Source organism: Falco peregrinus, chromosome 7 (assembly GCF_023634155.1).
Source record: "Falco peregrinus isolate bFalPer1 chromosome 7, bFalPer1.pri, whole genome shotgun sequence".
NCBI lineage: Eukaryota > Metazoa > Chordata > Aves > Falconiformes > Falconidae > Falco > Falco peregrinus.
In genome coordinates, this window is record NC_073727.1 from 69,444,450 (window position 1) to 69,463,501 (window position 19,052).

The 19,052-nt window shown below is 38.8% G+C and overlaps 1 protein-coding gene across 4 annotated transcripts in view; it reads left to right on the plus strand.

Moving 5' to 3' along the window:
* Nucleotides 1–19,052, plus strand: part of ARHGEF10 (Rho guanine nucleotide exchange factor 10) — a 117,087-nt gene that overhangs the window by 56,743 nt on the left and 41,292 nt on the right. For all 4 annotated transcript variants that reach the window (XM_055810700.1, XM_055810703.1, XM_055810702.1 and 1 more), the window contains 2 exons: nt 1,405–1,580; nt 17,449–17,564. In XM_055810700.1, coding sequence (XP_055666675.1) covers nt 1,405–1,580; nt 17,449–17,564 — 292 coding nt within the window. The remainder of the gene's footprint in view (nt 1–1,404; nt 1,581–17,448; nt 17,565–19,052) is intronic.

A 19,052-nucleotide genomic window follows, 5' to 3' on the forward strand; every position in this document is an offset into this window, starting at 1 on the left:
TATCCCTTGCCTGTTTGGCTTATGCAGGATAAGCTTTATTTCTCTTTGGTTTAGCTATATGAAGTTAGGCATCTTACCTAAGCTAGGCTTCTGTTATAGCAGGGGTTTTCACAGTGCATGCCTGCAGATTTACCCTGGAAATGTAGACTTTTTCAGAAGTTTTACATGTACATGTAGCTAAGTATGTGTCAGCACACTTAACCACCTTTTGTCCAACATTTACAGAAACAGTCAGATGTCCCAGGAGCCCGGGGACCATTTGTTCCAGAACCATTTTCTATAGCTGGCAAAAGACATGCGTTTCTACAGAGTACATGCCCCTAAGAAGGTCCTTCTTGACACGTAGTCTAGATAACCAGCTTGAACCGGAGACCTAACTTTTAAGTAGCAGTAGTTGGAGGGGGTGGATGCTATCCCTAATGAGTGCTGTGTCCTGCCCAGTCTTGTTTTCTTTCTTCTGAACTAGATCAAGAGTTTATAAATATTTACTTAAGCTGTGGCACTTGTGGTTTTTGTTCATACTTGCCTCTTCATTGAAACAAAAGTATGACTGTGTTGGGAACAGTAGCTGACTAGCTAAACATCAGCATTTAGGTACTGTTCTCAATAACTGCATTTTGCTGATTTCTCCCAAGCATTTAACTTTGTTATTTCAGTCGTGCTTTCTGTGAAGTAAACCTTTTTTGTCCACTTTAACATCTCTTTTGTCCTTAACGATAAATGTTTATGTGTGCTTGAATGTGAATAAGGGAATGAAAGAAACAAAGGAAAATGAGTATTAATGCCATTGCTATTCCAAGTGAGCTTCCTCAGTGTGCTCTTTCCTCTGATATGCCTCTTGTGATACACGCTTGCTTCAGCAGTAGCTCACTTGAGATTAAGCTCAGAAGCCACAGCAGTTGCTAAGGTCTGCTGTAAAGAATATCCTGTGCTGTGGGGCTCAGCAGAAATGTTAGCTTGTCAGCCCTTGGGTGGTTACATTGCCCTCCCTGCTGCTGGTAGTCATTCAAAGGTCCTATCATCCGTACTTCTCTCAACATAGTAGTTACTACTTTTGAGCACTGTTTCAAAAGGATTAGGAAAATATGGAGCCAAAGTGTCATCCTAAGAGCTTGTGTATCAAAATGCAGGTTGATCTTATAAGATGGTCATTTATGTTTTGTTATAGAAATGTAGGGACTGTTGTGCTGGCGGTTCTACGCTGTTTGTAAATGAGATTATCTGCACCTGCATAGCTGCTCTTTGCACTCCAGGAGAGATCAGTCACAGTCAGCCTGATGCATGTATTTGTTTCAAGTTGTGCATGGTGCTCAGACAGATAAACAGCAAATTTTAGAAGCTAAAACAATAAATGGGACTTGAAACACAGTTGTTTGTCAAAGCAATAATTTGTGCATCTTCCAGCTCTTCCTATGAAAGCAGTGGCGCTGTGACAACTGGCCAGAGGTATTTATTGAAGTGGAGTGTACCGCTGGGACAAGTGGAAGTCATCGAGTATGGCAGCAGTGAGGGCCAAGGAGAGAACTGCAGGTTTCCACCCCAGCACTCTGCTGAAAATGTCATCATTAACTCTAAGCCAAGTAAGTGACGGGAGTTATTGACTTGTACAGGGTTTTTTGGTTGGGGTTTTTTTTTTCCCCATTAAAATCCATATTTGAATTTCAATGGGCTACTGAAAGCAAAGGAAAGAATTCTGTGAATGAAGACTTCTGTAACATGGACAGTAATACAACCTCTTTCCTTGGAAGCAGACAATCTGTAAAGTGATAGCCAGTCTCCTGCCTTGCAACATGAGTTATTTGTACTTGTCCTAGTTCAGTGTTCTATACAGGAATGCAAAAAGTGTTTTAAAGTATGAATGTGTGTGGGCATTCATATATATATGAATTCATATATATATTCATACAATACAACCTGTAAAAAGGTTGTTTTGGTGTGGTGTGCCAGCTGTCCCGTCGTAGCTGGTCATGCATATGTTCTTTATCCCATAATTAAGGAAGTTTCTCTCAATAAAAATGACCAGCTACCCTGTTGCTGTGGAATAGTCTCAACACAAGTGGTTTTACTGCAGGGTAGAAGTTACTTCTCTCAAGCCCATAGTATCCCACCTGTCAAACGCAGTAATAAGTGCTTCAGAAAAAACCATCAATTTTAATTTTAATGAGTGTTTTTGAAACAATATGCCAATAGGTGATTTAATCCAAGCCTCTCTCCAAACTCAACCTCAAGCTCTGAAGTTTGCAAGTTCCTTCTGTGCCTGTTAATCCCTCCTAAAAGCCTGCTAACTACCCTCAAGAGATGTATGAATTCCAAGAGTTGACTTGATAGCTAGCCTTTCACATATAATGAGTTATTTTTATATCTTGTGTTTTGCCTAAATACTGCATTTTTTTAGTACATTTTATATATCTAGATTGTGATCCTTGTTAGTGGACTAATTTGCATGGATTTCAGTGCTAGCTCTTGGCATTATTTCACATTGTATTTATTTAATATTGCACCCTTGGCTTCCTGAATTTTCCCACAGTTGTGCTGTAAGGAGGCATAAATATTACACTTCAGAATTATCTGAGGTGCAGCTGCAGCATTTAATGCCCCCCATGTTCTCCAGGATGGTTATTGTCAGGTGGTTTTGCTCCTCTCTTTGTAAACAGCCACAGAAAATTTTTACAGGTAGTTACGTCTCAATTTCAAGAATGATGTCATCTTGTAACTCCTTTTAACCATTAATGGGCTACTTAGACAATGAGGTTAAGGCTTTTATATTGTCATTTACCAGCTGCTGTATGCATGACTCTGAATGTATATAAAGGAGAATATTACTTAGAATGGAGGGGTCCTTCTTATAGCTGAGTTTGGGAGGAACAGCTTGTTGAATAATCCTACTGCAACTTTGTGCAGTAGCTTCACAGACGATTAGACCAAATCCTTGCCTGTCAGCAAGATCAGATGGGGAAGTGGAGCATGAGGGGAGAAAGAAAAACTTTTACCAGAACAGTCCTGTAGAACTTACTTGAACCTCTTGGCTTTGAGGTTGCCTAGCTTCATGATGTTTGGTGACAATATGTCAAAAAAATGAAATTACTTTGTACATCATTTGTAGTCTCAACTTTCAGGCTAAATGGTAATCAGTAGGTAAAAGATGAGCTGAACAACTGTCCTCTTGGTAAGCTCTGATCGTTGCATTAATTCAGTCTTGCCCTAGTAAAAGGGATCAAAAGCTAAGAAATAAAATGTTTATGAAAGATTCTGGTTATACAAATGAATAAATCTTCCCTCAGCTTTAATCAAATGTTTCTGCCAAATGATCGAGCTAAATTGAATATAACCCATCATGAAAGAGCAAGAGTGTAGCCTTGCTATTTGCATGTACTGCTGTGTCTGTGCTAGTTTTACTTTGAATGCAGACTTGTCCAAATTGGCCTGTGTAGACGAGTTTGAATACACACCTAATTGTGTTAGTTATTCTGTAGAGTTGCCCCCTTAGTTCCAGTCATCTTGGCCTCTAAAGGTGCAGAAGCTCAGAAAGTTCAGCCTGCCTGCAGCAGGAAAGGACTGGTAAGATTTTGTGTAATGGTTCACTGTTGCTTGTTTATTTGCACCCACCAACACGCTGCATTTTATAGTTGATGATGACGCAATTTTTTTCATGGTAGTATCATGTTTTTTGGGATCAACAATCATGAGATTGTTGGGTATTAACCACAAACTGCAAAACACTACCAACAAAATATTGTCGATTCTTTGCCTGAAACTGCTTGACTTAACGGTTGTCATAAAGTTATATCATGTTTCCTTCTGTTTTCAAAGTATACCAAGTGCTGTGGTGAAATCCCAGTGGCCTCATAGTGTGTGGTTTTAATAACATCAAGAACAATTTGTGATGCTGCAGGCAGAATCCTGTTTCCATCACACAGAACCATGTTTCAGACCTTATTTTCAGCTTTCATTTCCAGTTTCTGGGAGCTGGAGAGATACAGAATGATGATGATTCTGTGTAAAAGCATTAAGAAGTAGGGGGGTCATTTCTTCTGTTTCTAGAAGACTGAGAAAAGTTGTTTTCTATCTGTAACTCATCAGGTTAAGTACTTGACCCCTGTATAAAGTTGGCATTCTCACATTACTGCTGTGATTAACAAGGACTCTTAATGGATTCTAGTTTGTTATTGTGAGGATTACTGATTATTAGCTGCATTTCTCTTATCGTGGCACTTTTTTCTCAGCCAAAATCCTTTTTATGAGGAGGCAACTGTCATAACTGTATCTTACTGTATAATTTAAACTATTATTGGCTAAATGCAATTGGTGCTTTCTACGATGCTGCAAGAAAGGATAGTATTGTTAAAGGATGCAAACTTTGGGTGTTACAGAGAAATTAATAGATGAATTTGAATTCATATCGTACATGTTGTAATATGCAACTGCTGAAAGGTTGAAAGGTTTTATGAATATGCATAAACCAAGGGCATGCTTTAGTACTGTTCTACAGTGGAAAGCAAGGGCTGTGTGAACTTGGTTTTCACTTGGCAAAATCATCAGTTTGCAGTTTTGTACCCAGTTCTGCTTTGCATACCAGTCTTTTGTCTCTGAATTCTAGAGAACACTTTCAGGGGTTGTTAAGTTCATGGCTGTTTTTTTTTAAGCCCTTTGTCTTTTGGCAGGAGAAACTGTGTGGCCTGAGGGTACATGGGGGAAGGCAGGAAAATTTTCCTAGGGTGTATTCTGCTATGCTGTTCCAGTCCTTGCTGTGCTTTTGTTTTATTCTTGGTGCTAGAGGGATACAACAGAAGTAGACTATAGGTTCTTTTATTTATGGAGAAGGATTGAAGCCTCAGCTGTTTGGCAGAATCCTTTATTTGTATGGTTCTAATATTGTATCCTGATGGAGTGCAATTATAACTTGTGTTTGCTTCCTGTAATGATATTTAAAGCAGAAAACATTTCATTCTCAGTCTTCAGAAAAAAATAGCACATTTATCGGATCGCATTCCTCTGAGCAAATTAGGCAAAGTCCTATTTCATGTATCGGAGTTAATCTTGCTTGAATGTCTGTGAGTATGAGTCTCTGACATGCCAACTGGACAGTTCCTGTGGAAGTAGTTAGCTTAACTCTTTGTGACAGAAGCCTGATGTGTGAATTTTCTTCTGTAGAACCATTTGCAGAAAGATGGAAGATGAATTTTTTCCCTATTAAATCCATGTACTGTTTCTGGTAGGCTACTGCTGTTGTCCTCTCCCTCCCAGTTAGTCCATGTGCAGAAGGACAGACACATTCATAGTACTAAAAATTTGAATTAATATAGCAAAAGAGGAATATTTTCAGCGTGAGTAGGAAGTTGTACGTTCTTGGGTTTGATTTACTTGTGCTGAAAGAATTGTGTTGTGTAATGGAGTTCAGTAAGAGGTATTTGAAGCGTGGTTTAGGTGGTTACGGGAGCATTTGACTTGATTCTATGGTGAGATAAGAAAACTACTATAATGGTAGGTGAGGCTGCTAAGTGGATAGGCCTTTTAGTGGGCCCTGTTGCAATAGAACACGGGGTAACGGTTTTAAACTAAAAGAGTTAGATGCAGACTAGATGTAAAGAAGACATTTTTTATGATGAGAGCGTTAAAGCACTGGCACAGGTTGCCCAGAGAGGTGGTAGGTGCCCCATCCCTGGAAACTTTCAAGGTCAGGTTGGATGGGGCTCTGAGCAACCTGATCTAGTGGAAGGTGTCCCTGCTTATTGCAGGGGAGTTGGACTAGGTGACCTTTAAAGGTCCCTTTCAACCCAAACCATTCTATGATTCTAAGATTCTATGAAGCAAGAACCTTGTTTTCAAGGCCCAAAAAGAACTCAGCAAAAGTATTATGTAATATAGGGATGACCCTAGCCTATAAATGGTTGAAAAGCTCAAAATGAGACACTTTCCTTAATTATACTTCTTCCTTACGTAATGCTAACTAGTGAATTCTGTTCTTCCACACAGTTGTGTTGATACATGCATTGATTTCACCTCTGTCTGTGAACTACTGAAAACAATGGATTCAGCATTCACAGCTGGGATACTGGTTTGGTTTTGTTTTTCTTTATTCTGTTTTGTTTTATTCCAAGATGTCTATAGGTAACCTGCTTATTGTGGACCTAGGGAAATGAACATCAAGTTTAAGGTTCCTGAATTTTAGTATTTGCTCTGTCACAGGTTTGCTTGTATGTTTGTGGGAGTCTTGCTACTTCTGTACCTTGGTTTCTGCAACTATAAAATACACTGTGCTCTGGGCAGGAACCCTAAGCACTCAAAGTACCTCAGACACCTAATGTGTCTGGAGGGAGTCTAAAGGGAGGCCACAGATCACTTAAACCTGCCCACAGGTAAATTGCTATCTTTGATAATCAAGTTATATCATAGAGGAATTGAAAGAGTAATCAGTGCCTATTCAAATACTAGGTTATTGCTAACTATTTTTTGCTAATTTTTCTGTCTTTATTTGTTACTTTAGATGCTGTAAGCATCTGAAGCAATTAATGCGTTTATTGTGATGTTATCTTTTTTGCTATTATATGCTGCTTTGTCCTGAATGATCTTTAGTAATTGAAGGGATTTATCTGTTGGCTGTTTCCTTGGGGTTTGGTTTATTAGGGATTCTTTTGTTGTTGTTGGCTTTTGAGGAAGTTTACTACATAGCTGTATCCTAGTAAATGATAATTTTTCAATCAAAATGGGTGAGAAGTTGAATTGAATTTATGGAAAGAGAGCACTAAGAAAGTTAAATGTTACCCATACTTTTCTGATAAAAGAGGATGGGTGAAAGAGCAATTAATACAACCTGTTTCTTAGTATGTCATATCAATATGACATATTTTAAATATGTCTTCCAAAAATATAAAAAAATATAGTCAAAAGCAAATTTGTCACTTCTTATAAAAACGTACTGTATTCCCCTCTAGAAGAATCTGGAAGTGGACCTTCACTTGCAAGTCACCCATCTGTACATAAAATCACTGAAAATACATGTATTTCACTGCTCTTAAACGGGAATATAGGAGCAAAGGTCAAATGCACCGGCCAGAGTTTCAGCTTTTCAGGTTCCTGGAATGTGGTGTTAAGAGTTTGCAGCACTTTATGCAAACTGCTGATGGGTCGTGAAATGTGGTTTCTGTGCCAAGATGAATGCCTGCTTGGTGCTGCCGCGACAGTGACCACCCCTAGTTGCCTGTTCCCTGGTTCCCAAGAATGAAAAGGATGAGCTCTAAAAGTTTTTCACAGCGGTTTTATTGAAGAAGACCAGACTAGAGAGACTCTGTAGAAGCAAGGTGGGTGGGCTAAGTATCCTGTCATTTCTGGTTGGGAAACCAGTGCCTGTTAGCAGTGTTCTGCTGCAGGTCATGTTGATTAGGAGCCATACGCAGCATAGCCTATTACTTAAGCAAAGAACCGTTTAATTTGAGCCATATGGCTAAAGGCTGAAAGAGAAAATGAGCAAGACCCATCTGTACTATATGTATCATGCAGTGATGACTGTAGGAGATAACAGTAAAAAGAAAAAACAGGTTAGCACATTTATGTCTATGGCCGCATTTTAGTGTTGTTTTTTGTTTCACAGGTTTACAGTTCGTAACTGAGATCAAACCTCAGCACTGCTACACCATGGCTTCTCATCTTTCCTGGTCCGACTTCCAGGGATATATTTGTACTCCATTTCCAGTCATGTGTGGCTTTGATCTCTGTGGGTTTTGTTTACTGTCAAATGTAGTGACATAACACTGAAGTGCAGGCATGATTCCTTTCTTCCGAGTTTCCTTCTTCTTGATGCAGTCATTTTATGTAGGTCTCCAAGTGTTGCCAGGGAAACAGGCAGGAGTGTTTGGTGGGCTACAGTGTGCACCTGTGTTTCTGTCAATGTCTTGCCCAATGGAAGAACAGTTCTTGAAAACAAAGATAGTGCTGCTGTGATAGCCATTACCATTAATGCTGTTTTTTTTTACTGGTTTGTCTAACAAGAAATACAGAATTGGAGAAGGGAAAATAAAAATTAGCTTTATCATCACTGCAAGGCTGGACAATTGTACTAAAATGTCCAGAGTAAGCAAGACTAAACATTAAGTGGCATATCAACTCTAGCATTGATGATAAGGTTTTAAAAAGGATGATGTGGGATGAATTGCTAGTTAAACTAACTTTCACCTCTGAAATAGAGTAATAATGTAAAACTTTATTTTAAAACTATTGAAATGATACTGTACAGTAATATGTTTATAAATGTAAACTGTCATTGATATATGTGAACAAAAGACCAGAGATTTTAAATCAGTCTATCTCCAAATAGCCTGTTCAGCTGAGCAAACCAGGTGACGTGAAATAGTTCATTTTTTAAGCAGATATATGTTTCTAGCTGGTGGACTAGGCACAGAATAAATTAGGTGTTAACATGTTTGTCTCACCCACTTTGGATAAGATTCATCTGCTTGCCTTTCATATCCACCATAGTGGTTATAGGGCTTGACGTTCACCTCCTATACACTGTTTTTAGGGGTCTCGTCCATGTTTTTACACAGAGTAGTGAAATATGTAGAAACATAGCTATAAGCAAGTGAATATGAAAGAGTGAGGTAAGCTCCTCACAGTATGATTTCCACTTGAGTTGTTACAGGTGGTTTGGTGGGAACTCCACTGTAAACCTCTGGCAGCTTGGCCAGTTTACAATCACCTGCAGACCTGTCTTGAGATCCCTGCAGTACTTTCATCATCTAAATGCCTTCACATGAATACTTTCACTGCCTGTTGCATCCAGTTCCTGTCATGCTCTTCCATGCCAATGCAGGTGTACACTGGAGGTCCTGTGCAGCTCCTCTCCCAATTTGGGAGGGCAGAGGCTTCCAGGTCTGTGCTACCCGCAGCCTTCCCCTTCAGGACCTGTGAGAGGAAAGGGCCGTGGTACCTCTTTTCTTTCACTCTAAAGTCTCTTTGCTTCCAGGACTTTCCTTCCTCATGGGAACAGAGCCAGGAACTGGAGTTCCTGTGATACATATCTGCAGTCAGTACGTAGTCCAGGAAGGCACCAGCTGTTGTCCCAGCTAGCATGTTGCTGAGGAGCCAGGCTGTGGGGTCCATACTTGTCAGCACATTGGGGCTCCAGTGTTTCTCCCTCCTGTTGTTCCCTAGTTCTTTCACTTCCTTCCTCGTCTCTGACACAGCACAGCTGCTTCTGTCAGCAGGAAAGAAAATCTTTATGGGACTTTATCTCTGAAATTCCCTGTGCAGTCAGGATTAACTGGAGTTTAATATAATCCTGAAGCCATGCTCTTGATGTATGAACTACTTCTCACCATCTCAAGAGGCTTTGCATTTCCTTGGTGTTATTGCATAATTTTACTCACAAATGGTATAACACTATGAATTTAATACCTTACTCAGTATTTGCAGTTGCAAGCTGTTGATTTTATCTTCACATTGCTCAAGCTGTGTGTGTATAAGCAGTTTTGCGGTTGGACTGTAGTTTTTGTGCAACCTGTTTCTTTGGTGTTCAGATCTGATACAACGAGCATATAGTGAGACAGGCCTCCACATTCATGTAATTACCAGTTGAGAGCAAGGTATTAACAGCTGACAGGGATGTGAAGCATGTTAAAAATACTTTGTCAAGAGTTGAGACTTGGGAGGTTTGTTTCTCACCTCTGTTCTATGTGTACTGGGTGGCATGTGTATTTGATTCTTTGTGATTAGGACTTGAAGAACTACCCTGTCTTGTGTGGCAGTGAGAATAAATACATTAAAGAGTTTTAGAGGCTCAGATTATTAGATTCAATAATTAAGCTCATAGAGATTATCTTTAGGTGCTTACGTGATTAAAGTATGATTAGACTGAATAATGTAATTTCAAATTTATGATAATGCTCTTCATATTGGTTAATGATGGTGATAGGTCCTGGCTGTATCAGTGATTAGGCTTGCTTACCCCATGTACAAATTTAACAGTTTCTCTTCTAGTAATCTCAGGGTTTATTGCCTATCACATAATATTACGTGTGTGTTTGTGCTGTTTCTTTGTGTACTAGGTTACCAAACTTAATTTAGGGTTGTGCTGTAAAGCTATGTGTGAGTAGCAGCTCAACTTATCATTGACGGCTGCCAACTAAGTTTGTTTTCTGAGATTATTCCTGACTTCCCATTTTCTTCAATTTCCAAACCTGGAGGCTAGTACCACTCTCTAAACATTCATGCAGTTTGGACCTGAGAGTACAGTGTTATCTCAGGTGAGCTACAGTTCAGCCATGGTGGCTCAGATTTTTCAGGAGCATGCAGCTGTGGAGATCAGTGTACTATCAACATTGTTCTCACATCATAGCCAAAATATACAGCACTGTACTAATTACTAAAAGCTGCAACCAGGACAGGCATGAAAGAACAAATGGGGATAAGGCAGAAAGCCTGCTTTTCTCTTACAAACTTTAAATTGGCCTGTGAGCTTATTTAGGTCTTAAACCAGGATTTTGGATTCACAAGATTACTTTTTTTCTTTTAATTTATTCTACTGAAATTCCAATTGCCTATTCAAATGCTCTCATAAAGGAGAAACGAATAAACATAACCCACCTACATGCTTCTCTGAAGTGACATTGGAAACAGAAGCAGCATTAGTAAGCAAGTGGAAAGACCCAGATAGGAGGGGTGTGGTGCTGGGGAAACTGTCAGGGACTTTGCTTACTTAACACAACATGCAGGAAGCTTGTAGTTCAGCATTTAAAAATAAAATCTCATCTGCTTTGTCACTGGCTTTAATACTCATACAGAGTTTCCAGGCAGAAGGGATCAGACGTATGGACGTGCCTCCCTTGTGTGTGGCTGGTGCTTGGATTTGTCAAGTTCTGGCAAGGGAAGGGCTTGGTGCAGCAAAGGAGCCTCATCGCTGGCTTTCCAGTGAAAGCTAGGTGTTCTGGTGCAGAGGTTTTTGTAAAGGGAAGGGGAATAATACCTTAAAATGGACATCAGTATCAGAATGGTGATGTTCTTGCAATTCCCAATATTCGTAATGCTTTTGCCAGATCTGTTTATCGATTGCTGAAATAGATCACTTGTATATGAAAATGCCACATAAAGGTCTCCTTTGATACTTGCGCTAAGAAAATTAGTTCCACTAGACGTCCTCAGGGAGAAAGCTTTTCCACCATTTGACAAATTCTCTTGCCTAGAGAAAGCTGTAAGGCATTTGTCCTGTGTGTTTTCCATACCAGTGTTATCGGTAGGAGCAGGTTCCAGTACCAAATGTAGGGAAAGAATTCCTCAACTGCAGTAATTGAATCTTGGGCCTTATTAATGGTTTCTAGTTTTCCTTGCAGAAAACTATTTTACTTCAGCTATAATGTTGTCTCTCAAAACAGTCTCCAGTTTTGTCCTTCCTAAAGGTGGGCATCTTAAACTGAGCAGTGGGATGCTGTCTGCTTATTATTACTAGATAAAAAAAAAAATCAGTGAAACATTCCCAGGACATCAAAGTCACATTTAAAACAAAAAGCAGTTCTGACTGTTTCTGATTGCACTTAAGCAGTTTTAAATATATTACTGCTACATGATCATAGTTCAACCTAAACGTGTTCACAATCTCGTGAAATCTGTCCAGTTTTTTATGAACTGATCGAGAATTCATCTGGTATCTTGATGCTTTGCTTTCCGGAACACTGTACAAGCTTCTTGAGTTGAAATGTAGACTTAAATATTGTGGAAGGGGCCTATTTTTTATTATTTGTACTGAGTGCTTAATTCTACACAAGTACCAGTTTATTATGCCTTCCTCAGACACAGCAGCTTTTAAAGTTGCCTCCCACACATGTAACTTCGCCCCCCATCCCAGGTGATTTTTATGCTCAGGATGAGGATTGAATCTTTTCCAAATCTCTTTACTTCATAACACTTGATGTTTCAGTATGCTGCCTGGATGCACACAGATGGCTCAGTGGGAGGAAGCAATACAAATGCGCTCAGCTTTGAAGACCAGATTGCAAATGGCAAATCAAATTTAGGACCTACTAGCCTTTCAGAGAGTATTCTTCAAATCTGGCATGTTCTTCAAGCGTACCATTAATTTTGTGTTACCCCTCAGTAATACTGGAACTATTGTCAGGAAAATAGCTTTTCTCAGTTTTGGTTGAGGTCTTCACATGTGGGTGTTTGTGAGCTTCCATTTTGTGTAACACCTAGTTTGACTTCAGGGCTCTGTGTCTCTCAGAAGCAAAGTAATCTTTCTAAGGACCTTGAATTTCCATGATGTGTCTGTTCTCACTTCATGTCGATACAGCTTTTTCAAAGTAATTTCTATTGATATACTGTGGTTTTGAACCATGTGGGGAAGAGGTCGTTACTATAAGCGTACTCAAGGCAGATCTTGTCAAGTTTACTTACCTTGCAGTTAAAAGAGATACCCAGGAATGTATCTATTAACAAGTCTTTGGCTTTAATGTGATACAGGATACAGAAATGTTTGCAAGAATAGTTGCAATATTGAGAGTATACCAAATGAGGCTTTTATTATATTTGCATGCTATTGGGATTTATGCAATACTATTACTTGAAAAAAATCCTCCTAACCGGGAATGAGCAAGAGTTTAGTGTGGGAAGGGACCACATGAGCCATTACATGTGCTTACGCAGGAATAGATGTTTAAATGATGGGTGCATCTACTCTAGGCAATGCAGTACTTTCTTTTTCCTCTTCGGTGGCATAAATCTGTGAAAAATCAGTGTTTCACAAGAGAGAATCAGAACACACAGCAAAAGCTAGTGGAAAATGCGTACATGTGAGAAATCACTGCAGTAAATAAACGTGTCCCATAGTAATTCTTGGAAAGGGAGAATAGGGTGTGATCAGTTCAGGAGTACAATATCCAATATGCTTGTGATGCCCATGCAAATTGAAAATTTAGAGGAACTGGATAGACAAAATTTCCAAGGGAGCAGCTGCTCTACCAGCGCCCAGTAAAGCAGCTGCTGCTGTGCTGTCTGTGCAGGGGAAGAGCTGCAGCTGCTGGCTGTGCTCCCTTGCAAATCAGCCCACTGCCAGAGGTGGGAATTCTTCCCCTCTGCCCACACCTAAGCACTAGCACACAGACACTCTCCTGCGTGTGTGTATTTATGCACAACCTTCCAAAGCATAATTTTGCCCTAGCCAAGTTAAACTTTAACCACACCCAGGGAGTTTCCTGCAGGCTTTGAAAGTGTGTGGATGTAAATGGGCTACAATTGCTTCTGTTTCAATTATAAGAATTATTTCAAACCAGGCAAAACTGGTGAATTTAAAGGTGTAGTGCTGAGAGTGACACTGGGAGGGAAATAAGCAGGTAAATTAAGTGTTATTAGTGTTATACTTAAATATATCTTGACTAAAGAGCAGTTGTTATAAAAAGCAGAATCTTCCCATCCTAATTTTACTTAGCAACAAAAATCAATTTAAGTTTTACCCTCCTTCCTCCCTCTAAAGCAAATGGCAGTTTTGTTTTCTTTTTTAACCTTGAATATATCTCATAACAATGCTGAGGAATGAGTTGGGTGTTCTGCATGAATTACTGGTCGTTGGCAGTAAACTTTCCTGTTGCAGGGAGGCACAAATTCCTCTGGTAAAATCTTAGCAACAAAGGAATTGATGAAAAAAAATTCCTGCTAACTTAGATGCGGCCAAGATTTCACCCTTGATCTGTAGGTGGAATGCAAAAAGCATTGCCTCTGAAGCTATGTATGTGGTTGTCAGTTACAGCACACTGCCTTCTCTCCTGCCCAGGCACACCATCCTTCTGTAACATGTAGAATGTGTAGAGCTGGATAGAATCTTCTCTAAACTCAGGAAGGGTTTTTTTTCACGTTGGAAAAATAAGTTGTTTTGGAGCTTGATAATTAGCAAGTCTGGCTTAGAAATGGGAAGGAAATGACTTTATCGTTTGTGAAACATTTCAAAGTACAAAAAGAAACCAACCACGTATCTGCTTTGGAGTGAAGCCAAGAGTTTTTCAGTGCTCTCTGTGGAAAAAAGAAAGTGAACACCCACCCCAAAATAGCCAGTAGTCCAATGGTCAGGTAACATGTGTGGGCTGAAGCAGCCAGTCTTTGGCTGATGAACAGATTAGAGTGCCCCCTGACCTCCTTCACCCAGGAAAAACCCTTGTCAGACAATTCTTAACCAGATCACCTAGCAGTCAGCATTTTGTTAACTACCAAGAAGCTAATCCTATTTGAAAAGACATTTAGGTAACCCTTACAGGACCTACTTCAGAGAGGAAGTTGCTGTAACTTGTGGTCAGTTCTCAAAGAACTCTCTTCTGATGAGTCCATCATTGCTGATCTATTATTTTTTGGTGTTCTAGCCTGTGCCCACTAAGGTCCTCCACAAAGGAATGATATTAGGTGTGGCTGTTGATCTAGTCATTGATTGACTATTCAGATATCTTCTTAATTTAGCCATTTGTCTTTTCTTGAACATCAGAGGATAGAAGCAAGCTCTCTTAAATTAGTTGTTGATTTGCTTTTTGACTTCCTATCCTGTGCTGAGAATGTGGTCTTCAATGAATGAGCCTCAAATTAATTCCATCTGTTTTTTTCTGTGTGACAGAATTTCAGATGCAAGGTTAGTTTATTTGATTTGACACACTTATTGCATCCTTTTTATCTTGACTTATTAAAAGCTTATAAAATATGCATGGTGCAGACAAAATAGACTCAGGTGACAATTACTGAATGAAATTCAAGATCTATGCCTTATTCTTAAGGCTGGAACAAGGATATTTGTAAGAGCATTTTAAGCTTCAGGAAGGAGATTGTAGAGGACAGCTCTTTTCAGGCACAGTGGATGTATATATTGCACAGGGCAAGTCTGTCTAAGTAATTAAAGCTTTCTTTATGGCTTCAGTTGAAAATTGGCATAAAGTCTTGCAGCATCTAAGAGCTGCCTGAACGCTGGCTGTTATATGCTGCAGGTTAGTGTCCATTCTCCAGCCTGCTTTCAGTAATATAATTGAAATATTGGGGTAACTCTGTCTTTACGAAGGTGCCAAGAGTGATCTTGGTTTTTAAAACTTTAAAATAATGTAATTCACTTGAATGAAAATACCAATTGTATACAAGGGAATCCTGACAACCTTTCAGCTTTTCACAGCCTGGTAGTTGTAAATTTTCTCTTGGTTCAAATCCACAAAGATAAATTTCAGAAATATTTGTAATGTGGTTTTGAGTGCACCAGTTTGGTTTGTTTAGTAGTGGAGATTATAACAGATAGGTAAATGAATAGACTATGAATTCATTTATTTGGTTTGAAGAAAGTGAAAAAGCAGCTTAGTGAAAGTATGTAGTCTGCATTTCCAGAAAATTATTTCATTTTTTAAACAGATCTGCAGACATAGTCTACTGACCATAATCTCAGAATTCTTCCTCTTAGGTCTACTTTGGAGTAATTTCTTTTCATTGTGTACAATAAATGTAATGAGTTTTTCTTCTGGACTGATTTGTTTTCAAGGGTAAGAAAGGCTAGAGTATTCTTTTAATTAACATTCAGAATGGGCAAAGAAGGGTGGATGAAAGTTGCATCTATTATTTGGCTGGGTAAATAGTAGTAAGTGCAGTCATTCCCTTGTTTAGTGCTCGAGGGCAATACACAGAGATCTTTTCATTGATTCAATTTACCAGAGGATTTAAAGGCAAGAGAATAATTTGAAATTCCATGGGAATGTGTAATATCTCAGGTATGTGTTGCATCTTCGTGCAGTGAAGTGGAGTATTCAGATATAAAGTAACCCTTAACATATTCCTTGAGCCTTTAATTTGTATACTTTTCAAGGTTTAAGGCAGACCTCTAGCTTAACATAGTGAATTGCGTTAAAAAAAACTATCATCCAGTGATGGCTTTGATCTGTATGATGCATCCAACCAGGAAAATATCTTTAGAAAATACAGTTAAATACACAACTGAGAATATATTAATGCTTCAAGAATTGTCTTGTGCATGTTTATTTTTCATGTATATTCTGCCTTATGCTATTTTGATAGCTTTGTGTTTGGTTTGTTGCATTTTGGTTTATACGCCGGTCCCTGTAGCAGACTCAGGGAATAGAGGTGCTTGCGGTGTCTTAGCTGGCAGCTGCGTCCAGCACCAACGTGCCCTGGCAGCCAGACCATGTGGCACGGCTTGTGTCCCTGGTCCTGATCTGTCTGCACAGCGGGTAGCTGGCATTATCTTTAGATCGTGCTCTTGCCAACACAGGGGTGAAATCCTTCTGCTTCAGGGAAGTTTTCTGCCTGCAAACTAGCTTCCAGGGTTGGGGTAAGGCATGAAGGATCTGTAGTTTGGATTCTACACTGTGTGAGCTAAATAAACTGCAGGGATTTCCTGCAAAGATAATCCAGCCCAGTTCCTGTCATTCAGCTAAAGGGAAACATGCTGACTTCGTGTCAGGGTGGGGTATTTTTAGGGGAAAGTGGGGGTGTTGTTTCCTCAAGAATTACATAGCCGTCCCGCTCCTAACATCATGTCTGGGAGTGAGAGTGTATTAGTAGGGTTCTGCGAGCTTTGTGCATTTAAATAGACAGCTTATCCTACTAATCCTTTTCTGAGTTAGTGTTATCTTATAAACATATGTACTTATTTATGGCTAGGGCAAATACTTCTGCTGATGTTAAGATTTGTTGCTGATATAAGTGCGGATTCTTTTTTCACTTAACCATGATTGCAATAAAATGTCAAGTGGTTCAGTGAAATTGCAGGCTCGTATTAGAGTAAGGATGTGAATATACGATCCAGAACCAACTTGCGATCAATTAAATTAATTTTGAGTTTTAAACCACCATAGTGAAGGCTACAAATACGTTTTTTGGCTTTGTCATATGACCAAAAGCAACCTTCAGGAAGGGTTTTCAAACTAACAGCAAGTCTGCTGCTTTGTGCTAAACAAAACTTCCAAGTCAGCGAGAGACTTTTGGGGCCAGTGAAGCTTTGATATTTGTCACAGTTCTAGTGCTTGCTTGTTGAAAGTACACCTAATGCTCTTCATCATAGTAGATGAACAAAGTCGAATCTTAACTGTAACTATAAATGGCAGTGATAAGGTGAGCTAAGAGGAAATGCCTCTGGTAACGCCCGTACATGCAAAGCTAATACATGATAATATACTACTACCTGTAGTTTTCTGGTATGCATTTCACTGTTACCTGTCTGGAGGGACATTAAAAGCACCTGGAGCAGCAAGCTGAAATATTGATATGTGTAAACAAACCACTCTGACTTTCAAAAGTAATGAAGACCTTAGCTGCACATTGGTGCATTAGTTGTTTTTACAATCTAGAGAGAGAGTCACCAGTTTTAATAAGCTTCATTTTCATAGTGTTAAGAAATAGCGATATGTGTTAAGGTTATCTTTGTCATGCTGTTCTCCTTCAACTGAGAATGATGTCTTTTTATTATATATAACCTTATGTTTTTATTCATTTTAGATAAGCTCTATATGGGACCAGGGCAACTGTACCATGATCTGCAGAACCTTTTACATGACTTGAATGTAGTTGGTCAAATTAGTCAATTAATAGGCAGCCTTAAAGGAAACTATCAGGTAATAAACAAAGCTGGATTTATTTTTCAGATATGTTCCTGCTGTAAAGTAACGTAATTGTCTCTCCCTAGGATCTGTGCAAGACATTCTTCAGCTCTTTCTGTAAAGACTGTAGTAATTTTTACCTCTGCTAACTAATTTACTGTTAACTGTTTAGCATTATAAGTAGATTACAGCTATATTTCTAATCTTGTTTTTAAGCATAGGTGGATACTACAAGTGTCCACATTTGCTCAGTAGTTATTGGGGAAAAAAAATTACATTTTGATCTTAAGAAATCAGATTCTTGCAGTTAGGCAAGGCAATAGGAGGATGGTTGTTTGCAGGAAGCTCTTGATGCCCATCCAAGCTCATAATCCTGGCTTTCAGGGGGAACTGTACATAAAACTGAGTGCAAATTACAAAAACATAGAAGGATTTTCAGAGGAATTTTGAAAGTAATTTGCTTTGGCTTTGTTCACATTCCTTTTATTTAGCTTATATTCTGGCTGACAGATATAGTACTTTTAACACTGAATTTCAGAATGAGTTCTCCGCACTCTTAAGACTTTTAAAAATTGCTTTTTTGCCTTTGGTTCTATATGCTTTATGTACATTTAGGCACAATTTTTAACTCCTACCTGCCAGCATAGGCTGTAAATGTTTTATGTGTGTGTGTGAATACATATATGAAAGCTGAGTTTCTCTTGGGAAATCTTGCCTTCATAGTCAAGGGCATTAAATAAAACATAAAGTTTTGTGAAAATACATACTGTGAAAGAAGTTTACGGAAACTACTTTTGGACAAAATTTCACAAGTGTTTGAAGGTCAATTTCAGCTGCATTATTTGGAATATGTATAGTACAGATACCCAAAGATATTCAGCCATTAACATATGCAAAACCTTTTTGCCTGTGCTGCCAGTCAGAGCCAAGTATGCTTTAAATACTTAAAATTTGGTCAGTATTTCGAGGTAGAGATGTATAAGATAGAGCAGTTTAGTTGGGAAATGAGGTCAGCTTCTCTATTTTTGAAAAAGAATCCAAATTTTATAAAATTCTGACTGTGGAAAATCAGTGTACTTTTGTGTATGGATACTTGTTACTATTGATGCTTTATTAGGTGTGCTTTTACCTACTCTGAACACTGCTTGCAGAGGGCTATTGTTTCAGCATCCTACTTAAACAGATTCCAACCACACAGACAGCTTTCATAATGGCTCTGTAAACATTTTGGCTCAAAGATTTGAACAAAACCAAATTGGCAGTATAATTTCTAGACATTTTAATGAAATTTTCTTTAGAAACAGATTTTGTGGGTTCTGTGTAACTACTCATTGAAATAAAATGAAAGGCTTGTGCATACACCTGATGCAAATTTAAATTTCTTCATCTGACAAACACTTGGGAATGTTGTTGGTATCTCATCAAACTAAGCAATGTGAGATTAAATTAGCAGATAAAATGTTAGCAAATTTTTTAGAGATATTTTTGAAACATGTTTACAAA